At 44.8% G+C, this 25,577-nt stretch overlaps 1 protein-coding gene across 2 annotated transcripts in view; it reads right to left on the bottom strand.

Annotated features, from left to right (window-relative positions):
- The window catches only part of MYOF (myoferlin), a 163,956-nt gene that overhangs the window by 87,378 nt on the left and 51,001 nt on the right, over positions 1-25,577 (bottom strand). For both annotated transcript variants that reach the window (XM_059900706.1, XM_059900705.1), the window contains exons 6-15: positions 12,207-12,373; positions 11,431-11,559; positions 8,090-8,152; positions 7,954-8,004; positions 6,389-6,419; positions 5,797-5,912; positions 5,024-5,150; positions 2,688-2,791; positions 695-763; positions 551-594 (exon numbers count right to left, since the gene is read on the bottom strand). In XM_059900706.1, coding sequence (XP_059756689.1) covers positions 551-594; positions 695-763; positions 2,688-2,791; positions 5,024-5,150; positions 5,797-5,912; positions 6,389-6,419; positions 7,954-8,004; positions 8,090-8,152; positions 11,431-11,559; positions 12,207-12,373 — 901 coding nt within the window. The remainder of the gene's footprint in view (positions 1-550; positions 595-694; positions 764-2,687; positions 2,792-5,023; positions 5,151-5,796; positions 5,913-6,388; positions 6,420-7,953; positions 8,005-8,089; positions 8,153-11,430; positions 11,560-12,206; positions 12,374-25,577) is intronic.

Genomic DNA, 25,577 nt, shown 5'->3' with positions numbered 1-25,577 from the left:
GGAGCTAAGGGCTGTCAATTGAATGCCCCATCCAACTAGAACATACCCAAGAATGGCCTCATTATGGCCAATCATTGCTAGGATGCTGGTCTAGTACAAAGTCCATCAAAAAATTTCAATGAATTTTCTTTGCATTCAGATAGGGAGCTCTGTCTACTTTCCTTTCTAACAATAACAAAGAATAGCTCTCAGAATGTTTTGGTGATTCTTCCCAAGAAATAGTTTACTCCATTTCTCAAGTCTATTTTGGACAGCCTAATGGTATGTAAAGCCTTGATTTTTTATTTTGATTTCTTGTCTTATATTCAGATCATTTTTCCTTCCTTTTGTTTGTGAGCAGTTAAACCAAGATATCCAAAGCTTTTCTGTAACAGCCACTATTATTATTTTTCAAGAAAACACCCAATTCCAGGAGCAGTGTACCCCTTCCCTCTGAAAGAAAAGCAAATGTCCTGAAAAGTAAGAGTTAGACCATCTGAAGTAATGTTTCTCAATATCCAAATATTTAATTCTTTAATTTTGAATTAGACACAAGTCCTTTTTAACTCACCAGTCATATATTGTTAGTTTTATTTTTTCACACACTGAAGGAAACTGTTAAAGAGAAAGAAAAAAAAAAAAGTGGTTATTTCTCAACTTATTCAGTAACAATTAAAGTATTCTTACTTTTTTCTAAAAGAAAAGAAAGTCAAACCTTGATCTGAAGATTGACGACTTGATTCCACTCAGGGTTTGCATTTTTCTCAATTATATTTGTGCAAACCTGTAAAATCATCAAAACAAAACAGCAGGTATTCAAGTTTCTAAATTCGAAAAGTTTACAATATATGCATACTGGATTATGACTCTAGCAGTTTACTCATAAGTTATAGACTTGGTATCCTCGTTAAAGTTTATTTTTCTTGATAAAAATTTGGTAAAATATGACACGGGTTTAACATTGATCTTTGCTTCTTCTATGCACTAAAAGCTAGTTTTCAATCGCCAGATTACTAACATTGGATTAGTGTAATGACGCAAGAGTTAATATTTAGTGAGCACTTGTTACATGCTGTCTAATAAGCATCTCTACACTAACATGTCCAAACAGCTCTTTTGATCCTGCCCACCAGCCCTTCTCCCTGCTCCCCAGATTGGCTGCTCTTTCCACTGCTGTTCACAAGGGTGTTCAGGCTTGAACCAGAGTCAGCCACAACACTTCTCTTCCCTTCACATGCCTCATCCAATCCATTGGTAAATGCTGACACCCCTACTGTCATCCCATCTGCCCCCAGATGCCTGCGGCTGGTCCCCATCTGGACCCGCACTTCCTCTCCTGCCTCCTCACTTTCACGTCACTCCTGTGTAGCATCTTCCATCAGCTCCCCAGGTATACTTGCCGTCCTGATTCATATTCTGCCTGCCCCCCTCACCCCACCTCTCTGAGCTCATCTCAGTTTCGTCCCTTGCTCGCTCCACTCCAGTCATGTTGGCATTCTTTTGCTGCAAATGTGTATCCTCCTTGGGGCCTTTACATCTGCTCTTCCTTCTGCCTGGAATCACCCCCCTCCCCCCCCAGTATGTCTGCATTATCCAGGCCTCTGCTCAAATGTCACTTCCTCCAAGGCGTCCCACTTGATAACCTAGCTGGATACGCCTCCAACACCCCACCCATCACTTCTTGTCCGCTGCTTTATTTTCTGCGGAGTACTTAGCGCTAACTGAAATTATGCAACTTCTTATTTGCTTGTTTATTGTTGTCCCTTCTGTTACAAAGTAAGCTCCATGAGCACAAAGACTGTCTCGCTCACTTCTTTATCCCCAACTCGTGGGACAGCATCTGATACTTAGTAGGCTCACACTGTTTAATTCCCGAATTAATTAAACTCTTTCAACAATCGTATGAGATTATCATCATCCTCACATACAGCTCAGGAAACTGAGACTCAGAGGTTAAGGAATTTGCCTTCACTCCCTATGGACAGGGGTCAAGTCTGAATTTAAATCTGGCCTCATTTAGCTCCAGAACTGAGAACTTTTCTGCCATCTCCCACTGACTCTCCTAGGACATAACCCAGTATGTGTGTGTAGTTTGCCAAATCTCACTTTCACATGGTTCAAATACATAGAAGATGCTACTTCCTCATGCCCAGAACTATCTGTGGTACATCATTATTCTAAATACTATGGAATCCCAATCTCCAATCTTAGACCATCTCTGTAGGTAAAAGTGGTAATTACAGGTGTTCCTATACCAAGAGTCCCCCAGCTTTTTTCAGAGGACTGGAATGGGGTTCCCCTGCCTGACTGTCTAGTTTCTGCAGCTCAGTGGAGCACGGGTGGTGAGAAACATGACAGAAGTGGGCAGCTGGGTACTGGGGGCTGTCCTCTACCACATTTACCAGGGATCATTATTGTTGGCTAGGGACTTCGTCTAGTAGTAAGATAATGCTTAGACCTGGGAAATCACTTCCACTATTCTAATCTTCCAAAAGACTGAATACTTTGAGCCCTGTACACTTTCCACTCCAAAATAAACCTCTGGAGAAGTCTGGCATGTTCGGACTCAGATAATCTGTGTTTCTGCACAGTGCCCAGCTCATCAGGGGGCTAATTTAACAAAGAATAAGCAAGAAATCACTCCAAGGAAAGCACGGTGGTTTAAAAATGTGTTTCTAGAGGCATCCGCATTTAGATCACATACAAACCTTTTTTCCAGCAAAAGAAACTTCTACAAAAGGATCCACTAGGTTTTTCTTATCTGCACTGCCTCCAAATATTTCCTTTACTGTCTGTGAGAAGGCATCATCCACTGGAAAGCAACATGTCACACAGCAGAAATTAAATTTGATTCTCTTAAAAGAACAGAAATCACTCAGCAAAATTAAAAATTTTCCCCTGTACAGAAAAACAGTTGCAACAAGAATCATTCTCAAAAGTGGCAAGTACCAGTGGCACTGGATTGCAGAAATCCTTTTTGTCTTAGTTGAGAGAAAGAGAAAATCAACAGGAGCGCCTTGAAAAAGAAATCAATAAATTATTATGTTGAGAATCAATCATTTATTGAGGAAAACAGTAGAATAAAGAAAGTCCATCCAAGTGGGGTAAGAGGCAATTCAAAAACTCAGGCCTAGTTTCAATTTGGAAAAGGTTCCTTAGGTCAGCATATAGGCCTCATCTGACTTTTTCTGAGAAATTCAAGGAAATTTGGCATAATCATAAATATTGTTTAATCAACTACAAACAGCAGGCCTCTGTTTTAACAAACTTAAAAGTGAACAGAGTTCAGCTGAATAGGCCCAAGTAGGCCATATAATGTGGTTTAATTTAGTCACTTCATTTAAGATATTTCTGAGGGAAAGATGGTCTGGGGAGGCAGTACAGGGTGTTAAACAAGGTTGGGCGGGTGGTTCCCCAGGAAAGTAGCAAAATCTGAAGTGCTCCATGGCCTGTACAGTGGGTGCTGCCTCCTGGGGACTGGGAGAGGGGTCCTACGTCCCAGGGCCCAGGAGGAAGCAGACAGGCCAGGTTAGGCAGAGAGGATGCTTGGTCCTCAGCAAGGACAGAGGAGTAATTGGACTAGCCTCTGTGAATAGAATCACTCTAAGCAATTCTCTTTTTCTTTTTTTTTTTTTAAAGTATTTATTTATTTATTTTTGGCTGTGTTGGGTCTTCATTTCTGTGCTAGGGCTTTCTCTAGTTGCAGTGAGCGGGAGCCACTCTTCATCGCCGTACGCGGGCCTCTCACTATCGCGGCCTCTCTTGTTGCGGAGCACAGGCTCCAGATGCGCAGGCTCAGCAGTTGTGGCTCACGGGCCCAGCTGCTCCGCGGCATGTGGGATCTTCCCAGACCAGGGCTCGAACCCGTGTCCCCTGCACTGGCAGGCAGATTCTCAACCACTGCGCCACCAGGTAAGCCCCTAAGCAATTCTCTTAAATGCATCCAATCTCTTAATATAATAGTGACAGACTTCTAGTTATTGGCACTTAACCACCTTTTGCTCAGCCATTTTTAATAATCAGATAGCAAACACATTTATTTGTTTATAAAATTTCAGTTTCATTTGGGATGAAAGGAGTTGGCAGTGCTGACTGCTGACCTCTGTTTGGTATTCTCTAGAATAAGGGGAAGATGGGGAACCCTGGAGAGAAAAGGGATGGAGATGAATGGGCCAGAGGCTCCATAATGGCCACGGGTCATGACCAATAGTCTGCCCCATGAACCTGCTTGGGTAGCTTTCAGTAGGACCAAAATGAATGAAAATAACTCCATGAAGGCCTTTAAAAAGAAAGACAGGGACTTCCCTGGTGGCACAGTGGTTAAGAATCTGCCTGCTCAGGTGCTTTATGACCACTTAGAGGCGTGGGATAGGGAGGGAGACGCAAGAGGGAGGAGATATGGGGATATATGTATATGTACAGCTGATTCACTTTGTTATAAAGCAGAAACTAACACACCATTGTAAAGCAATTATACTCCAATAAAGATGTTTAAAAAAAAAAAGAATCCACCTGCTAATGCAGGGGACAACAGGTTCGATCCCTGGTCCAGGAAGATCCCACATGCTGCAGAGCAACTAAGCCCATGCGCCACACTACTGAGCCTGCGCTCTAGAGCCCATGAGCCACAACTACTGAGCCCACGCACTGCAACTACTGAGCCCACGCGCCTAGAGCCCGAGCTCCGCAACAAGAGAAGCCACCACAATGAGAAGCCCACGCACCACAACGAAGAGTAGCCCCCGCTCACCGCAACTAGAGAAAGCCCACGCGCAGCAATGAAGACCCAACACAGCCAAAAATATATAAAATTAAAAAAGAATGGAGGCCTACTGTAGTCAGGAAGTTATTACCCTAAACTACTGCTAAGAAAGGCAATTAGCATATGCTTCAGTTAATGTCTCCTTCAAAAAAATCTTTAAAAGTAAAGAAGAAGAAGAAAGACATACAGCGGGAGCACCGATCACTATTCAAAGTATGATTTTAACACATCTAATCACGCAGATAACTGACAATCCTGGGGCAGGATTAAATCGATACGTACTCTGGGGGATGTCCTCCGCTCGGTAGATCTTCAGCAGGAAGGTCACCCATCGGAGGGCGATGCCAGCAGGGAGTAACAAGTTACTCTCCACGTCATCACTCTCATTACCACGATCTTGTATCTCAGGCTAGTGGGGACACAAGATGACTAATTATACACACAGGAAAGCAGAACTTGAAGAAGCCAAATTGGTGCTTATAAAATAAAACGAATCAGAACTGTTTTCATTAGGATTTCCTGTGTTTTGGGCTTAAGAGTTCAGCACCAATTCAACCTCAAAACTGCTCTACAAGATCAATGCTCATGTTTCTTTGATCAATACAGTACAAGAAAATAATGTGTCCTTTTGTAATCTTCTGAGCACTAAATAGTAGAGAAAGAGAGATAGCTCCTGAAGTTCTTCTAATTTCTTTCTGGCCACTGGCTTGCTGTCCAATTTTCTAGAATAACAACTGTCCCCTTAGGTAGCGATGCCTGATTGTGCAAGGGAACCATGCTCTGTAGATGCAGTGATGCAGGGAAGCCTTCAAAACACACGTATCTTTACTGAATGAAAAACCCACTCGTAGACACCAGGAAGGAGCCTAAGTGAGCTGGAATAATAATTCTGTCATGAAGAAAAGAACAACTTCTGGAAAACTGGAGGAACTGGAGGGTTGGAGTTACTGATTGAAAGCTGTGCTCCGTTTCACAACTACTGGTGCCCACTGGCTTAACTCCTAGTCCTCTTTTTTCGTGAAAAAAATGTAGAGGGTAGAGAATTTGGGGCTCACGGGAGGCTCATCTCCGGTTCCCAGGACAAACATGCTGACTTTCATGTAGCCTTTAGCACCCGAGCTGGTATCTTCAGGGTCACTGAGGAGAAGCCATTTTCTCATGACAGCGTGACCTAAAATAAAGAAGACGTAAGAGGACAGGGATACTCTAAAGAGAAGCTGACAGGTCTGTGATTTCATCTGTGGTAAGATAAACAAGCATGTCCTCCAATGTGTCTTCATGACATGCCAAAATCCCCAGCTGAGACTCTATATTAATGTCCTCTGCTTTGCCCTAACTCCCCACCCACGTCCTGCCCTGGTGTGACTTAAACAAGACTCTAAGCTCTATTCACTGGTTTTATAAGTTGATTTTGATAAGGTTAAAATACCCTCAACAAAAGAGAGAAATTATCTATTTGTTACTATTTGGATGATTACCACTAAAAAAAAAAAACAAAAGCCATTCATGCTAAACTGCTACTACCATAATTCCCACTAAGTATCCTTTCCTCTTCTCAATCAAGAAAAACATTTTTTTGATTCTCCCTGATCCCTCAAATTTTCTAGATTCCCAGAGTCTTCAAGTTCATGGGAGAACATTACTTACCAGGTTCATCATAAATGAATCTGACATCAATCTGGGAAAAAATAATTTAAAGTAGTTCAAACAGATTTTAAAATCAGTTTTGTCACTTCTAGAAACCATCGTTATTATTACACTTAAAAATAAGGCTTTTGACTAGACAAATTTCTTTGAGATCCAACATTTCCATCTTACCCTCTCTGTATACCCAATGCCTGGCCTGATGTGTGACACAAAGAAGGCTCTCAATCCATCATTTTGAATGAATGAGCTAGTCTTAGAGCTGGAAGAGACATGGTGGCCAATGTGTCCTGGTTTGCTTGAGACTTTTCCAGTAGCACAGAAAGTCTCACATTCTGTGGAACCTCTCAGTCTCAGGCAAACCTGGACTTTGGTCACCCTATGGGAAGTCACCTATCCAGTATTCCTCCTCCTTTTTCTCCAACTAATTAATGTTAATGCTAATACTAATATACACACTGATTGGGCACTTCAGTATGCCAAGTGCTGTGCTAGGTGTTTTATATATCCTATCTCACCTAGTCTTCACAATGACCCCATTTTACAGATGAAGAAACTAAGGATCACAGAGGTTGACATGTGGCTAGTTGGTGGCAGACAGTGTATGAACACAGGTCTGCCAGACCCAGATCATCTTCTAGGACTTCTAATGACTGGGAGCTCCTTCTTTCAAGAAGCAGCCCAGGGCTTCCCTGGTGGTGCAGTGGTTAAGAATCCGCCTGCCAATGCAGGGGACACGGGTTCAAGCCCTGGTCCGGGAAGATCCTACATGCCGTGGAGCAACTAAGCCTGTGCGCCACAACTACTGAGCCTGCGCTCTAGAGCCAGCGAGCCACAGCTACTGAGCCCATGCGCTTAGAGCCCGTCCTCTGCAACAAGAGAAGCCACCGCAATAAGAAGACTGTGTACCACAATGAAGAGTAGCCTCTGCTTGCCGCAACTAGAGAAAGCCTGCGCACAGCAACGAAGACCCAATGCAGCCAAAAATAAATAAATAAAAATAAATTAAAAAAAAAAAAAGCAGCAGCCCATTCCACGTAGAATTGCTGAGAAGGCACCAGCCAAGTCTTTGTCATTAACTGCAGTGTGAGTTACTTGGAAAAGCATCTTGATTCTCTTCCCTGGTTTGGCTTGCCTTTCATACTCCAGATTTACAGTAATTGGCTTTGTAGATAGAGCTCTGGGCCACTGGCAAGTGGAGCTGGGTAATGGGCTTCTTGCCACGGTCAAGCACCCTTCCCTTTGTAGCAGTGCACTGGCTTCCATCCACAGCAGGAATTCTGTGAAGGGCCCTGGTGTGCCAGTTTCTGGGCATCTTACTTTAGGACACTGGTAAGTGCTGTACTTTGGAAGTTGACTAGACCCAGGTCAGAGGACACTCAACTGGCTTCTAGCGCCCAGGGCATTCATGTCCAACCTTCAACAACAATCACAGCATCAATGCCTTACACATAACCTTAAGATGTCACCAAGATGGGCATCCTGAGACCTGGCCAGGAATCAGATTCCTCATTATGAAAGTGCCCATCTTTGATGTAAGTTCAATGAAACAGACAGTTGACACCCACCTTAAATTCCCCCATCAGACAATCTGCCCGCAGAGAATGGGAATTATAAACCTGGAAGAAAGGAGAGCAGTGAAAAGATTATCAGCTTCATCTGGCAGTTAGTGAGTGCTACCCTCCTACTCCGTGGCCCCCTTACCCTAATGCTGATGACCTCATCCATCAATTCAGAAGGAGTCAGGTGGATATTGTAGAAAAATAACTGTCGAAACAAGAGAGAAAAATGTTTGAATGTCAGCAGGGGTAGTCTAAGGTTTAGTGGGATGTGATGCTACAATTTGGGGGGGGGCCTTCCTAAAAAACTACAAGACACAACCCCAAATTAGGTGTGACCACGTGAACCCACTGAAGGACCTTGGAAAAGGCCCTCAGGTTAAGTGTCATGAACTTCAACTTAAACTCTGCATGTCAGGAAAAGGAAAAAAAGTTAAGTAACAACTGTAGTTTTTTGTTTTTTGTTTTTTAATAGTAGTAATTTATTGACACTTACCATATGCCAAGCACTGGTAAGCACTTTATTATTATTTATTTATTTATTTTTGGCTGTGTTGGGTCTTCGTTTCTGTGTGAGGGCTTTCTCCAGTTGCGGCGAGCGGGGGCCACTCTTCATCACGGTGCACGGGCCTCTCACTGTCGCGGCCTCTCTTGTCGCGGAGCACAGGCTCCAGACACACAGGCTCAGTAGTTGTGGCTCACGGGCCGAGTTGCTCCGCGGCATGTGGGATCTTCCCAGACCAGGGCTCGAACCCGTGTCCCCTGCATTGTCAGGCAGATTCTCAACCACTGCGCCACCAGGGAAGCCCTGTAGTGTTTTTTTTAACTAAATAAAATTGTTCATTTGGGACCAGATATCTAGTAGCTAACTAAAGACCTAAGGCAGGGACTTCCTGGTGGTGCAGTGGTTAAGAATCCGCCTGCCAATGTAGGGGACACGGGTTCGAGCCCTGGTCCAGGAAGATCCCACATGCCATGGAGCAGCTAAGCCCAAGCGCCACAACTACTGAGCCTGTGCTCTAGAGCCCACGAGCCACAACTACTGAGCCCGTGTGCCACAACTATTGAAGCCCGTGCCCCGCGAGCCCATGCCCCACAACAAGAGAAGCCACCGCAATGAAGAGTAGCCCCCACTCACCGCAACTAGAGAAAGCCTGAGCAGCAACAAAGACCCAAAGCAGCCAAAAACATTAATTAATTAATTAATTAATTAAGGAAAAAAAAAAACCCAGAGATCTAAGGTTATTTCATGTGCTTAAGGCTTGCATGTCTGGAAAGTTGAGGTTAATTCTCTTCCATTTTTAGCACTATTATTTCTATCCAGTGACTCGAATTTTGTTCTTTCTAACAAAACATCTTTAAAGCCAACTCTGCCCATTAGATAATGTTAGGGCCTCAGTAGAGTCGGTATAGACCACATTTTAACTCATTGTTACAGTTAAGTTTAAGGTTGATTCCTGGGAAATGAAAATTGGGTATAAAAAAGTTGTACCATAAAGCCAAAGTTTATGTGTCGATAAACTTTTGTCCTAAGAGAGAAAGACTGAGCATTTTCTTAAACTGAGACTTGTTTCTACTTTTTACTTAGAAATATTTCAAATTCACAGAAAAAAATGAAAATGGTAAATAAACACCATCTTTCACCTATGTTCACCAATTGTCATCATTTTGGGACACTAGCTTTTGGCTTTGTCACTTTTTTTTTTAACTGAACTATCTGGAAGAAGGTTCTAGATAACATAACACTTTACTCCTTAAAAATACATTTGCATGCATCTCCTAAGAGCAAGGATATCTTTTCATAAAACCATAATATAATTATCACACCCAAGAAATTTAACATGTAACAGTCAGCTTTCAAATTTCTAGTTTTCCTGAAAAAAGTTCTTTTTAGCTTTTTTTAAATCTAGAATAAAATAAATAAGTAAGTAAGTAAATAAATAAATCTAGGATTCACTCAAGGGTCTTACATTGTATGTGGTTGTTGTATCTCTTTAGTTTCCTTTTATCTAGAACAATACTCCTGGCTTATTTTTGTTGTTTATTTCTATCAAGACCAGTTGCTTTGCAGAATATCTCACAATCTGGATTTTTGTCAATTTTTCCTCTTTGTTAGATTCAAGTTGACCATTGGACAAGAAATGACACAGATGATGCTGATTACTTCCATTATATCACATCAGGACACACATGTCCATTTGTCCCATTATTGGTGATACCAAGTTTAATCACTTGGTTAAGAATATATGTGTAAACTAGGGATTTTTTAGTAAAATCCTTTTATTGATTTATGAATTGGTCTGAGAATCAGTTATTTGATTCTTCCCTTTTACCAAGAGATCTCAAAAGAATTCATTAAAATGGAAAATTCTGAGCTGGAGATTCCTGCAGAATGAGGTTGAGTAAATATTTGTCCTGCATTATAAACACTTGGATGGGTCCTACGCTCTAGGCATCAAGTCGTCCCACATCTCATCCTCCCTGCAATCTTGTCTTGTCCTCCAACGTGACTCTCTCCCAGCCTTTCCCGAAGTCCACTTCCAGTGCCCCATCTCCATATGCACCCACCTCTGTGTTAGCTTTGACACTACCTAGCTGCCTGCTGTTGCCTGCAATTCATCTAAGAAGTTAGAGGTGAGAATAAGATGGGGCCTTTGAAAAGCTGGGGTCCAGGTTGAACAAAGGGAAAGAAACAGGAGCACCACACAGAAGAAACCAGTTCCTTTTGTGAATAGAAGTCAGAAAAAAACCAACGCCAGAGCCAGGGCTGGGATTATAAGCTGTAGGGAACTAAGAGGAACTGTGGTACCAAAGGCCTGGCCTCAGAGATCAGAGCATGAGACCCAAGGAACCTCAGAAATGCATCTCCTCAGCAGAGTAAGGCTGGACTCTGAAAAATTCCCCTAACTTATCATTTCTCGTCACAGTCCTAAACGTGGAGTTTTGTGGCATTAAAGACAACTGTCAAGGTATTCAGTATTTTTGAGGAGTGTTGCAGAAGAGGTCAACAGAACAGGCTATAACTTCAGTATGGAGGAAAAAAACCCTTTTTGCTCATAATTGCTTTTTTTAACCTATATTATTTTTATAGTCAAGTAGGTTTTGACACCTTTGACAATCAGGTTACTTGGTTACATGGAGTCACCCCTCAGAGACATCTGCTAATTAAAAAGAGCAAAGGCAGGTGTAAGTCCTTTGTGTGCTCCATCATAAGGGTCGCGAGGACCCATTAGAAAGGGCTCCCTCCAGAAGTTGTTGCAAAACCACCAGAAAGACACTGGCAGCTCTGAGAACCAGCGACGAAGCACGCCACTTGACTTCAAGACCCAGTGGTTCTTAGCGCAGAACGTTTAACGTCGGAACTTTGTACTGTGTGTGCACATGTGTTCCCCTCCCACAGGGAACTGGGGAGAGGTGGGTGGAAGCCGGGAAGGTGCATACAAATAAAACAGACTCACAGAGCAGGACATGCATTCACCCATTTACCTCATCAAAAAACGGATTGTTCCCTCGCTTGATTCTTGTTCGGTGGGTCTGGCCACAGATGTGGACTTTGACCACAGGCCTGATGTTGTTGCCACTTAACTGCCGGCCCTCGATCACCCAGACACGGATCTGCAAGCACAGGAGGGGAGTCGTCACTGAGGCTTTCCCAGCACGGCATGTAAGAGAATCCTCAGGTGCGGCCTCAGCTCGTTCACCTGTCAGGACCGCTGAAACCAGGCCAGCGCAGCTTCGCAATGTCCTGTGCTTGCGGACTGGGAGTAGCCACCTGCGCTCATTCTCATGATGGGAACTGGGGTTGGGCTGCAAAAACCGAGATCAGTAGTGGGGTTGCAATAGTCCAGAGCTGGCCCAGGAAAGCACAGGACACGACTGCAGGTCTGCTGCTCAGACCCCAGCCTCCTACTTGGTCTTCCTGAGCCCTGAGAGGTACCAACTGACTCCGTGGCTGTCTCCCAAGGAAGTAGCCAGAGCTGTGAAAAACACAATACCTGTGACTCTATTCTTCAATTAGCTCTTTCCTACCACTGAAGGGGATTTTATTTCTCTGAAGAGCCTCATGTGGATTGACTACATCTACTGCTGCTTGCAGAAAAAAGATGGGGAGCTCTTCTTATCGGGTTTGTGCCCTGACATCTCTTTTTATTAGTTGAGCCACTGCCCACAGGCAGAAGCTCTTCCAGCAACACCACAATTGCCAGAAGCTGGACAACACAGGGTTGGTACAACGGGAATACGGCCCCTCGGGCTGTTCCTACCTGGAAGTCCTGTGGCTTGTTGGACAGCATCCACCGGCTGCTCTTCCCTTTTGTGAGCCTCCGGGCAAGGTGAGCTTCCGACACCATCCGTCCCGGCCCCCTGGGCCCTGGGACCCTGACCGTACTGTCCAACCCGTCCTCATCACCGCCATCCTCCTCCTCTTCTCCTAAAACACCAAAAAGGGATCAGTCAGAGACAGCCCTCACCCTGCATGCATCTGAACACTCTGGTTTCCTGGACCCAAGAGGGTTTTCCGTGTCCCTGAGGCAGCAGGTGAAGGAGACACTTCTTGGTGACACCGACTTGGGATGAGTTGTGACTCAGATACAGCTTCTTTAGGAAAATGTGTTCACGTGCATCAGAGCACTCATTCAGGCTGTCTTCAAGGTGACAGGGAGAACGTCAGAGGCCATGGGGAGACCAAGGAGATGGTGCAAATGAACCCAGCCAGAAATCACTCAGTTCTGACCTGGGAACCCTGCCTGAGGTCAGGGGCCTTCCTACAGTAGGACGGCAAGGTGGGGAAATGCCAGGGAAAATTGAAGCCTTGCAGGGGATACTTCAACTCCACCCTTCCCACTACAGATCTTTTCTCTAGATCTTTACTCATGAGGTTTTGTACTGTCTCCTTTCTGCCTGAGCCTCCTGATTCTCAAATGCCCTCTCCACCCTCATGGCAGATGAGAAACTCATCCCCAGTTTCTTGCCATGCAGACTAAGCTGGCCATCATGCTCTCCCTTCGTCCTCTTGGTCTGTCACTTCCATACACATCTATCCCCTAGCTTCCCTTCACACTCAGGGGGAAAATGTGTTTCAAGTGAACCCCCTCCCCATGCCTGAGATCCCACTTCCTGCTGATTCTTTGGGGACCCCTTAAATGTCCCCCCTTTCAAGTACCTCCAGTGGCTCCTTCCCCATAGGGACCGCCCCTCTGCCTCCAGATATACACAGATCTTTCTCTCCTAAAATAACAAAAATCAACTCTGCCTTCTATATCTCCCCTTTTTATGATTCACAAACTCTTTAAAACTCAATGACAAACTTCAGTGATTTTTTTCTTAATAGACAAAGAGTTTGAACTCCTGGTAATCTGTACAATATAATTTAAGAGAGACTAGAAGACCAACGAACTACCTTGTCTAAAAAATACCAGCATTTGCACTGCCTACCTTTGGATCGTGAACCTCCTCCTTTACGACGCAAAATCACATAGGAGACAATTTCAACATGGAGTCATCTGCCAGTCACTCACATCATAGTATGAATTAGTTCCATCAAATCGCCGTGTAGCATGGCTCTTAAAGCTTGGGCTTTGGAGTCATGCTGTTTGGGTTGGAATCCCAGTTTTGAGCTATGTGAGTCTGAGTAAGTCTCTTAATTTCTGTTTCAGTCTCCTCATTTGTAAAAAGGGGGAAATAATAGTATTTACCACTAGGTTACTGTAAAAATAAAATTAATCTATATGCAAAGCCTTTAATACCATGCCTGGCACAAAGCACAACCCAACAAATCAATCTTTTCTTTCTTTTTCTTCTTTTTTTTAGTTTTGTTGAGAAGTCAGTTTTGTTGGAGCACTTCCTAGCGAGCAGTTAAGGGGCGGGGGGTGGTGGGGGGCAGTGAGTGAGTGGCACAGGGGACGGGGCATAGAGTAAGAAAGTGGCAACCACAAGGAAGTAAAAGGTCTCCCCAGTGTACTGCCTCAGAGTTTAGTCCGGGAGGAAACTTCCTCCTCACCACCCCTCCATTCATTCTCGTCCCATCTAAGCCTGGCACCTGCTCTGCAAAGGTCAACCGTGGACCTGTTCTTGCTAAGCTCAGGGCACTTTTCTGAATCTTCATGCTCCACCTTCCATGGCATTGGACACTAGGGCCCACGCATACTTCTCTGAATTGTGCAGCTCTCCTGCTGGCACTCTAAATATTTTCAGGGCCTTTCGAGGCCCCCCTCTTTGTCTCCAGTTCATCAAGTGTGCATTCCCGCTCTGTTCCCCAGCCCTCTGCTCCTCTGACCCAACGTTCTCCGGAGCCACACTTCAGTCTTTCAAGGAGTCACAGACCCGCAGAATTTAGACTAGAAGGGACCTTAAAGATCCTCATCCAACCTGCCCCTCACCCCATTTTATAGGTAGAAAAACTGAGGTCCAGAAAGCTGAAGCAACTTGTTAGGTTATTAGGAGCTGAGCTAAAACCAAGACCACATCTTCACCCTCCCTCACTGGTTTAAAACTGGATCTAGAACCAGGCTGCAGGTGAAGGTGATGCTGTGCTCCTAGTTCCTCAACATCTTTGTCAGGACACCAGGAAACCCCACAGAAGCCACAGGTGGAGAATAGCTACCTCTGCGTGATAATCTGGGCCTACTCTTCCCTATTCTTTAAGAGGCTTCAAAAGAAGGGTTTGCCTGGGGCCTGGATCCGAGCTCTCAGAATGTCCTTCCTCTTCTCCACCAGGTGGGCTCCTCACCTCCCTCAAGTTCCAGATGAAATACTGTCTTGGTCTGTCCCCACCACCCCCACCGGATAGAGTGAGTCCACCCTCTCGTGTCTACCACACATTGTTCTATCCAGTCCTCACCAGTCTTGCACCTGTTATTAACCTGTGCACCTCCCCACTACCTCCACTCTTCAGAAGCTGAGGGCTTGCCCTTTTCTTCTTTGTACCTGCCCTGTGCCTGGCACGCACCCTTCTAGTACATAGCAGGGGCTTGATGAATGTGGAATGAGGAAACAAACGAATGAGGACATCCTGACCCCTGCTTGAGCCTTCTCGAGTTCTCCAGCAGTTTGGCAAAGCTCCCACAGGGCTCGCGGGAGAGGGCACCCAGATGCCAGGGGGCGCTCCTCCCAACCCTGGCACCAGCCTCAGGGAAGCATGGACAGTCAGGCTCCCCTGTGCAAACCTGTTCCAGATTGGGCAATAGCTGGGCCACATGGCTTTAAGGCTCCTCCAACAACTAACATGAACTTTCTTGGACCACCTTGGGCCCAAGTGAGATTTCCTCCCTGCTGTGGACTGTTCCACTTGGGGTTGGTGGTTGTTTATGGCAAAAGAAGGGGTAAATCGTAGCCCTTTGTGGTGCTGGACTCTGAACAAATCCTCTTTAAGCTCTTGATGGATGTTCCAGAAACAGACTGCAAGTAACAAAGAGCCAATTTCTTCTGGAAACCTTCTGCTAGTCAGACTTTAGGCTGCAGGGATGGATCAGAGGGAAACCACACCAAGTCATGTCTACCACCCGCACCTCTACGTAGCAGCAAAAGGCTGTTTGAGCAGGAAATCGCCCCTTTATGTGGCAGGAAGCTGCACAGAATCAAACAATGCTAACACCCTAAGTGTTCCACAAAGAATGACCGGGGCCCTTAGGGCACTGCCGAACACACCCTTCTGCACAAGTTGTGAAATTACCCAACATTAGCCATTGAACTGGCATGCCCCGCCCCGTATTGAGACCCAGGCATGCCCTGGAACGCAGCCAAGAGGATCTACAAAGTATGAGTGTTTCATGACCACAGAAGGCAACAGTAAGTTAGGAACTGCTGACTGAATAGGAAGTTGCTGGTTGTATTTGCTTCCTAGGGATGTTGTAACAAAGCAGCACAAACTGGGTGACTTAAAACAACGAAAATTTATTCTCTGACAGTTCCAAAACCCAGAATTCCAAAATCAAGATGTTGGCAGGGCCATGCTCCCTTAGAAGCCTCTAGAGAAAAAGACTTCCTTGCCTCTTAGTAGCTGGTGGCTCCTGGCAATCCTTGGTGTTCCTTGGCTCATGGCTGCATCACTCTAACCTCTGCCTCTGTTGTCACATGGCCTTCTCCCCTGTGTGTCTGTGGGTTCTCACCTATTCTCATAAGGACACCGGTCACTGGATTTAGAGCCTGCCCTAATCCAGTATGACCTCATTTAACAGATTACATCTGCAAAGACCCTATTCCCAAAAATGTTCACATTCTGAGTTTCTGTGTAGACACGACTCCAGTGGCCATCTTTTGTATCTTTCCAGTTTGTTCTTTGTATGACTCCAGTCCACGGTGTGCAGTCACACAGGCCGCCCCAATCTATGGACCACATCACATCCCCTGCCCCCACTTCCTTCATGTCCTTTTCTCCTAACCTGTTAGATTCTGGGAATCTAACACTGCAATAGCTCCTCTAAGTGCCCCTCAATCCCTCCCTTCCCCTCACTTCATCGTACTCACCTGGTTCATTTGACTCTCCACTTACTACACTCATTCACAAAGGTAACTGAACTTGAACACACACCTTACTGACTAGTGTCACTTTAATTTCATGATCTCAAACCTTCAGTGGACTCACAGGATTGCCCAGCTATCCTACCATGTTTCCAAAGTACCTATGTCCAAGTTCTCCTAAATCCTGGTTTGAAATGGCCATTGATTAGCCAACAAGGTCAAATCCCTTCACCTCTCTGAACTCCCACCTGTTTTGCACCTTGAAAGCTTCCAACATTCTATCCTTCTCACCATCAGCTAATGACCTTCCTTCTTATTTCACAGAGAAAATAGGCAATCAGGGTGGCGAGGACTACCCTAGCCAGCAGGCTTCTTTATCCAAACACTTCCCATGCCTCTCATCTTTTCCACCTAAGCACTAATTGGGCCACTATCCCACCTAATCCTCTTCCATTCCTCGATGGAGACTCCTTTCTTTATATTTTTGCTTTTTTTTTTTTTTTTGTCAGTATTTACTATTTCCCCACAGCAACCCTGTTCTTCCAGAGTCCTAGAATGCCAATCTCTGCCTGTGATATTAATTTTGCTTCTCATGACAAAGTCTTGTTAAATGGTCGTACTGATTAAGGCAGAATTTAATTACCTTGGGCCAAAGGTCATTGCAAAATCAGGACAGAAGGCTGGTATGGTATCATCAGTGTAAGTTAAAAAGTACAAAGCAGAACACGAGAGAGTAAGTTTCTAAGCATGAAAACATTTTGGAGATAATATGCTGATTTAGCTGGAATGTTGAATAATAACTTTGCTGGGTTTCTAACATACTAGAAGTTATATAAATAAATATCTGCATTCAACCATAAGCAATTCATTACCTTTCACTCTGATTTTTGGGTAAATGGCATTATATGGGCCCTAAGAATCTTCTGGAACGGTTCCAATACATTGACCAAAGCAAAGGTACCATAAAAGTGCCTGTAACCAAACAGTGATGCAAACACAGGCTGGCAGGGAAATTCTGGCAGCATCTACCTTTGATTGATGGAGGCTGTGAGCCAGGCTAGGAAATGCTGCCCAAAGAGCTCTGCCTGGATCAGGACAAGATAATGTTAACCAGGTAAAATGCTCAACTCCGTGGCCTCTCAAAGTGAGCTCCATAATCAGCCTTCATCAGGATCTCCTGGAAGTTCCTGTTAACCATACGGATTGGGGGGTTCCCCTTCAGATCAGCTAAATTAGACCCTCTGGAGATAGGTGCTGGAAATCTGCACATTTAAAGATTTCCCCCGATGATTTTACCATGTCTCTAAAATTTAAGAACCACTTGTTTATTATCTTCACTTTGACTTTCCTAAATATCCTGGGGGGAAAAAAAATGGCCTTATACAATCAGTTTGCTGGACAAAGCCAATTAGAGACCTAATCGTGGAAACAGTGCCTGCAATGATGTTCTAACACATTGATCATGTTCCAGGGCAGCTCTGAACAAGACAGTCCCTTGTTCAGAAAACTTCCCATGGATCCTCAAGGTCTGTTCATCAAGGACAAATGTCTCAGTCTGGCACTCCCGGCCCTCAGGAACATGCTTCCCTTTTATTACTCCTCTGAATGAATCAGTCACTTTGGCCTATACACTAGTGTTCACCAAAATGCCCCTCTTGAACAAAAACTTAAACCATATCTATGGCTCATCTATCATTCACTCATTCATTCATTCATTCATTCAATCAACCATGCATTTACTGGACAATTGTGGTTTTCCAAGTGCTGTACTAGGCGGTAAGGATACAGTTGAAATACACAGCTGAAAAAGCACTTTCTCTAAGAAATTGTTTCCCACATAATAATTAGCTTAGTCTTCCCTTGAGGAATTTATTAGATTCAGCTCTGACCTATAGTTATTCATGTTTATATCTTACCTTTCTACTGAAACACAAGCTCCTGGGGGCAAACAATACCTTTCTCACCTCTGTATGCTCCACAGACAGGTATCAGTAAATGTTTTCTGAACCAGATTGAATTTAACTTCAAGCAAAATGACTTTGGCGTTCATGGAATGAAATGAATTTGAAGTGGCCAACTCTGGTTATGAATTTTTTTTGTTTTTTTTTTTCGTTTTTTTTGCACTTAGCATTGAACAATGCATACTTTTAACAGACTGTTCTTCAAAAATAGATGTGAGATTTTAAAAGTAGTTTATTCTGGCCACGGGGATGTATGCTCCAGTCAAGCTAAATGACATCTGGCAAATCAAGTCGGCAAAGCAACAGGTTTTCAGAAGGTCAAGCCGGTGGTCTGAGTCAGCCCACCCCTCTGTCATGGGAAAAGTCTCAGAGGCAGGCAATGAAAAGCAGACCTTCTGACACCACACACTTTCAGTTAAGCCACCTATGCCCTAGGCTCTTCAACCTTTGTCATTTTGAAATAAGAGCTTCAGGAAAGCATTCCTTAAAAGTGAACCCCTTAGATACAAACCAAAGACCTGATCCATGAAAGCAATCATTGATAAGCTGGGCTTCATTAAAATTAAAAACTTCTGCTCTGTGAAATACAATATCAAGAGAATTAGAAAACGAGCCAAGAAGTGGAGGAAACATTTGCAAAAGACACATGTGATAAAGGACTGTTATCCAAAATATACAAACAACTCTTAATCTTAAAACTCAACAATAGGGACTTCCCTGGTGGTGCAGTGGTTAAGAATCCACCTGCCAATGCAGGGGACACGGGTTCGAGCCCTGGTCTGGGAAGATCCCACATGCCGCAGAGCAACTAAGCCCGTGTGCCACAACTACCGAGCCTGCACTATAGAGCCCAAGAGCCACAATTACTGAGCCTGCGTACCACAACCACTGAAGCCCATGCACCTAGAGCCCGTGCTCCGCAACAAGAGAAGCCACAGCAAATGAGAAGCCTGCACACCGCAATGAAGAGTAGCCCCCACTCGCCGCAACTAGAGAAAGCCCGCACGCAGCAACCAAGACCCAACGCAGCCAAAAAATAAGTTAATTTTTTTAAAAAATTAACAATAAGAAAACAAACAACCTGTAAAAAATGGGCCAAAGACCTTAACAGAAACCTCACCAAAGATATGCAGTTAGCAAATAAGCATATGAAAAGATGTTCCACATCATATGCCATCAGGAAAATGCAAATTAAGACAATGAGATACCACTACATAGCTATTAGAACGGTCAAAATCCAGAACACTGACAACACCAAATGTTGGTGCAACAGGAACTCTCATCCATTGCTGGTGGGAATGTAAACTGGTACAGCCACTTCAGAAGGCAGTTCGGTGGTTTCTTACAAACTACACATACTCTTACCCTATCACCCAGCAATCATGCTCCTTGGCATTTATCCAAAGGAGTTAAAAACTTAAGTCCACACAAAAACCTGCACATGGATACTTATAGCAGCTTTACTCATAACTGCCAAACTTGGAAGCAACCAAGATATCCTTCAGTAGGTGAATGGATAAATAAACTGTGGTACCTCCAGACAATGGAGTATTATACAGCACTAAAAAAAGAGCTATCAAGTCATGAGAAGACATGGAGGAACCTTAAATGCACATTACTAAGTGAAAGAAGCCAATCTGAAAAGACTGCATACTGTATAATTCCAACTCTGTGATATTCTGGAAAAGGCAAAACTATGGAGACAATAAAAAGATCAATGGTTACCAAAGGTTGGGGGGGTGTGTGGGGAGAAGATGAATATGCAGAGCACAGATGATTTTTAGGGCACTTAAAATATTCTGTATGATATTATTATGATAGATATATACCATTATACATTTGTCCACACCTACAGAACGTAAAACACCAAACGTGAACTCTGAGGTAAACGATGGACTTTGGGTGATTATGATGCGTCGATGCAGGTTCATCCTTTGTTAAAAAAAATTGCACCAGTCTGGTGAGTGACATTGATAATGGGGAAGGCTATCGTACGTGGGGGCAGAGGGCATTCGGGAAATCTCTGTATATTCTTCTCAATTTTGTGGTAAACCTAAAACTTCTCTTAAAAAAGAGTCTTAAAAAAACAAAAAACAAAAACCTACGAACCTCTGAAGTATTCAGTTCCCATGATCTGTGGTCATAATTAGTTTCTTCAACTTGCAGAGGTGAATTTTCCTGAAAATCTTCACTTTTGTGTTCTATCATTAACATTTCAAATTTCTTCTTTGCAGATCCCACTATGTGGATGGTAACCTTTAAAATCAATATCAGTAATGGTGAATAGTGGTTATCGTAGGTTGGGACTATGAGGGATTTGTATGTTCTTGTGTCTTATATTCCCTGTGATGTTTATATTTTTATAAGCAGATATGCTTTTGAACTCAAAAAACACCCCCAATGAGTTCATGTTTTAAAATTTGAAAAGATCTATTGATATTTAAATTAGAGGGAGTGGACGCGTTACTTTTACACAAAATGGTAAAGATTTTTAAAGAGTCAGTTTAAGGAAAGTGAAAAAAACCAATTTCTTGGCCAGATGTTCTGTTTATGTTAAGGTCTGTGATGGCAGGAGGTGTGGCTGCCTTGCCGTTATTTCTGTCTCATGTTTGTTGCTCTTATTTCCCCCAAGACTGTAAGGTGTTGGTTTTTTTTCCTTAGTGTCTTCCCTAGCATGGAGTTGTACTAAGTACTCAAAGATATCTTTGCTTGGTTGAATTGTCACATTAAGACAAAAAAAGTTTTACCTTAAAACATCCAGATAGGGACTTCCCTCGTGGTCCAGTGGTTAAGAATCTGCCTTCCAATGCAGGGGACGCAGGTTAGATCCCTGGTCGGGGAACTAAGATCCCACATGCTGCGGGACAACTAGAGAGCCCGCGTGCCACAACTACTCAGCCCGTGAGCTCTGGAGCCCACGCACTGCAACGAAAGATCTCACGTGCTGCAACTAAGATCCTATGCAGCCAAATTAAAAAAAAAGTTAAAAAAAAAAAAAAAACAGATAATCTAGGACATTAAAAGATTTTTCTAAGTTTCTTTTAGCCAGATTATGAAAATCATTATTCAGAATGCCACCCTTGACCCAGCTGTGGTGAATGTGAATCTCATAGAACAAAGATGGCACTTCCAGATCAAAGAAACCTGTTCATTTTTCAAATAAAGAAATTTCACTTTGTCATTTCACACTTAAACATAAAATTGCCCTGCGGACACAGCTCATTTGCAGGCCAGCACTTGCTAACATTCTTTGAAATCCAAATAAAAGGAACCCAAGTTCTGGCTCATTTCCTATCTCCGTCCAGCAGTATCAGGTATTAAAAAGAACTTCTGAGGCAGACCTTGGCCACCTGCCATTGGAACCCGCTGGAAATCAGCTAGCTTCCTAAGAGGATGGGGGACTCAGTCCACAAGCACTGCTGGAGCTTGACTTGTGCTGCCAAGACAACCCACGAGGTGAGGAGAAGGAGCCTTGGGCAAAGGAAGCCTGGATGGCAAGGGTTTTCTCCCCAGTGGGTTATAAAATTTCAAGAGTTGGTGCTTTTCTCATTTCTAAGGAAGCAGTCTTTGCTCCGGGGAAATGGCGAGTTTTCTGAGCTTGGGCTTACAAGGGTCCATCTCAGGAGATGGGACCTCCCCCTATGCTCCTAACAGCTTGATAAATTGCTTATTCTCAAAGTCTTCCTGGTCCGTTAGGACACAACCCACCCCCCCTTAAGATATTTAACAAAAAAGCATTTAGTCATCTCAACATGACTCTGAGCCAAACCAGATCATTCTTTTCTAATAGCTCTGCTTTTTAGAGGAAGCAATTTGAATGTTCATACAGACTGTGGCCCTCAACTGAGCTCATAACTACAGCTACCCAGAATTGTTTTTGTAATAATAATAATAATAAAGACCACATTAAGGTAGAACTTACCCTATGCCAGGCACTGGGCTAAGTGCTTTCTATGCATTATCTCATTTAATCCTTGCAACCACTTCATGATGTGCTACTGTTCTCCCCCACCTTACAGTAGAGTAACTGAGATTCAGACAAGTTTAGTGACTTACCCAAGGTCACATAGCTAATTAACAATAAACACAGAGGGGCTTCCCTGGTGGTGCAGTGGTTGAGAATCCGCCTGCCAGTGCAGGGGACACGGGTTTGATCCCTGGTCTGGGAAGATCCCACATGTCGCGGAGCAACTAAGCCCGTGAGCCACAACTACTGAGCCTGCACTCTAGAGCCCGTGAGCCACAACTACTGAACCCGCACGCCACAACTACTGAAGCCTGTGTGCCTAGAGCCTGTGCTCCTCAATGAGAAGCCACCGCAATGAGAAGCCCACACACTGCAATGAAGAGTAGCCCCCTCTCGCCGCAACTAGAGAAAGCCTGCGCACAGCAGCGAAGACCCAACACAGCCAAAAATAAAGAAAGAAAATAAATTTATAACAACAACAACAACAAAAACAATAGACAGAATCTAACGTAGGCTAGTGTGACCCCAAAGCCCTTGCTCTTATCCATAATGTTACACCTTGAGAAAAAAAAGTCTTGTCTCCAAACCTGAACTGAAAGTTCCTGGAGGGGAGGAGGTGTATTTTACAGAATTTACCACCCTCACTGCAGCATTGAGCAATGGGTCAGGAAACCCAGCAACCAATTTCTTTACTCCATAAATACTAAAGTTGTGTGATGCCAGTTCACTGTAAACCATAAGTTTACTCTTTCTACTTGAATGAACCTCAGTGCTATTTTTTTCCTAAAGGCCCGGCTCAAGGGGTACCTCAAAAGGGCCCATTTAACATTTTGGCTCTTGAAATGGAATAAACATAATGAAACTGTCTTTTATCTACCAGTATACAGGGCTGAATAGTGTCCTCCCAAAAGTCTTGCCCATCTGTAACCTCAGAATGTGATCTTATTTGGAAATAGGGTCTTTTAGATGTAATCAAGTTAACCTGAGATGACACTGGATTAGGGTGGGCCGAATCCAATGACTAGTGTCCATATAAGACGTGAGAAATTTGGACATGGACACACAGAGAGAGCACCATGTGAAGACAGAGACACACAGGGAGAACACTGTGTGATGACAGAGGCAGGGACTGGAGTGATGGGTCTACAAGCCAAGGGACACCAAGGATTGGCAGCAACCACCAGAAGCTAGGACAGAGGCATGGAACAGAATTTCCCTTAGAGTCCTTGATTTCAGACATCTAGCATCCAGAACTGCGAGAGGATAAATTTCTATAGTTTGAGCCACCCAGTTTGTGGTACTTTATTACAGCAGCCTTAGGAAACTAGTAAATAGGATCTGGCTTAGGAAAAATATCAGTGTAAGAAAAGGCACCCTGGTCCTCCCAATTCAGAGGCTACACCAGATAGCCCACCAGTTGGGGCTGCCTTTTTTGGGCCCGAAAGTACCTACTGTCCTTCCCAGGCCAAAGCAAACGCTGGTGACAGTGGGCATCGGCGGAGGAGAAAGAAATTTGTCGGACCACTTGGTTCAGCCCCTGCTGGCGTGCTGCTCAGGACTGCGCTGTTTCCTCTGTGATGTATCTGTCATCACTGCTCTGGCAGCAAAGGGAGCCACAGATGTTCTCAAGCTACCACAGGGCCCTTGCAGGGCCAAGAGTGTCCAAGGACAGAGCAGAGTGCCCGTGGTGCCAGTGGGCAGAGGGTGAAGGCAGAGCGCGTTGCTGATGTGCTGGTACCCTTATAAGAGGTAAGGGGCTATGTCAGTCCCAAATGTCCCCAAAGGAGAAGGGGCCAGGTGACCCATGCTGGACACACAACTGCGTGGTCAATTAATGGGCCCAAACCTTAATATCGGGGCATCAGTGGGCTGGGCGAGCAGGGGCAATGGCTGGGATGGGCTGAGGCAGAGAAGAAGTCACAGAGGAAGAGGGCAGAGACATCACAGGGCAGGAAGGGAGGTGCTGCCACAGGTGCCAAGAAGACCCCTCGGGTGGCCAGAGAGCTGAGTTCAGAACCAAGAAAAACTCAGAGAAGCCAGGACCTGAGGAGCCAAGCCTGGCAGGAACCAGGGCCAGGGTGCCCTCCCAGGAAGAAGAATTTCAAGGCGGGGCAAGTGGGCCCTCCCTCCCTGGGGTGCACGCCAAGGCTGGGAAGACGGGGGCGTCTGGTGAGACCCCTCCACGCAGAGGAAGACACAGAGACACGTCTAGCATCCCGTCACCCTGCAAAGACGCTAAGGGGGGGTCGGACTCAGCTGCGTGAAAGGCCTGACTGTCTTGTAGACCGCCCTCCACCTGCGGCCCAAAACCCACCCCGAGTCCCACGCCCCAACCCCATCCAAAGCAGCACCTGATGGCCCTGAATGACCCACAACCCACGTCCGTGAACAAGGAGCACAAGGTGGGTTGTGCGGCAGGAAGCACTTGGTTAAAGGACCGAGGGGCTGTTCGGAGGCGGGAGGGGGTCAGGGCCAAGGGAGAGAGAGGCTCCAATCCAAGGGCTCCGACCAGGAGACTGGCGGCTGAGAGCGCAGCCTGCTGATGGCACATTTAGGAGGTGAAGACACGTGAAGAGAGTACAGGCCACTCCTGAGACTCACAACCAGGCGACAGTGTATGGGGTGCAAGCTACAAACCCAAAGCAAAGCCCTGCCTGGGACCTTCTGCTGGACGGGCTCACGTGAGGCTGCTCAGTCATGTCACCAAGCAGGACCCCACGAGGCCTTCCCAGGATAGACCCCGCCCATGTCCTCCGCCTGCCTTTTGTCTGTAGAAAAACGTTAGTCACAGAATAAATTTAATCAGAGAAGTGAGAAAATGCAGAAAGAAAGAACAACAGTCAAGGAAGACAAAATAATAATACTTTAGCCGTTAAACAAAGTCAGGGACCTTTAGTTCTTCCTCAGGGACTACAGATACTATTCTGAGCCATGTCCTTTGAGCTGTTTTGCAGATATTGAAACCACCCACCAGGTGGAAGAAGTTAACTGTACGCTGTCCACAAGCACGCAGACCCCAGACCCACTGGAAACAGGAGGTTGATGATGCTAACTCCCAATTACCTCACCACCAACCAATCAGAAGAATGCTCACGAGCTGATCACGACCTGCTCCTTGAACATTATAAGATTCCTCACTACCCCTTCCAGGGTGGGACACACAGTCTTGAGGGCATTAGCCCTCTGTGGCCCCGTTTACCTGGCAAAGCAATAAAGCTATTTCTTTCTACTTCACCCAAAACTGTCTC

Source organism: Balaenoptera ricei, chromosome 16 (genome assembly GCF_028023285.1).
Source record: "Balaenoptera ricei isolate mBalRic1 chromosome 16, mBalRic1.hap2, whole genome shotgun sequence".
NCBI classification, from domain to species: Eukaryota; Metazoa; Chordata; class Mammalia; order Artiodactyla; family Balaenopteridae; genus Balaenoptera; species Balaenoptera ricei.
Note: the sequence above shows the minus strand (reverse complement) of the source record. Positions and strands in the feature narration are given on the sequence as shown.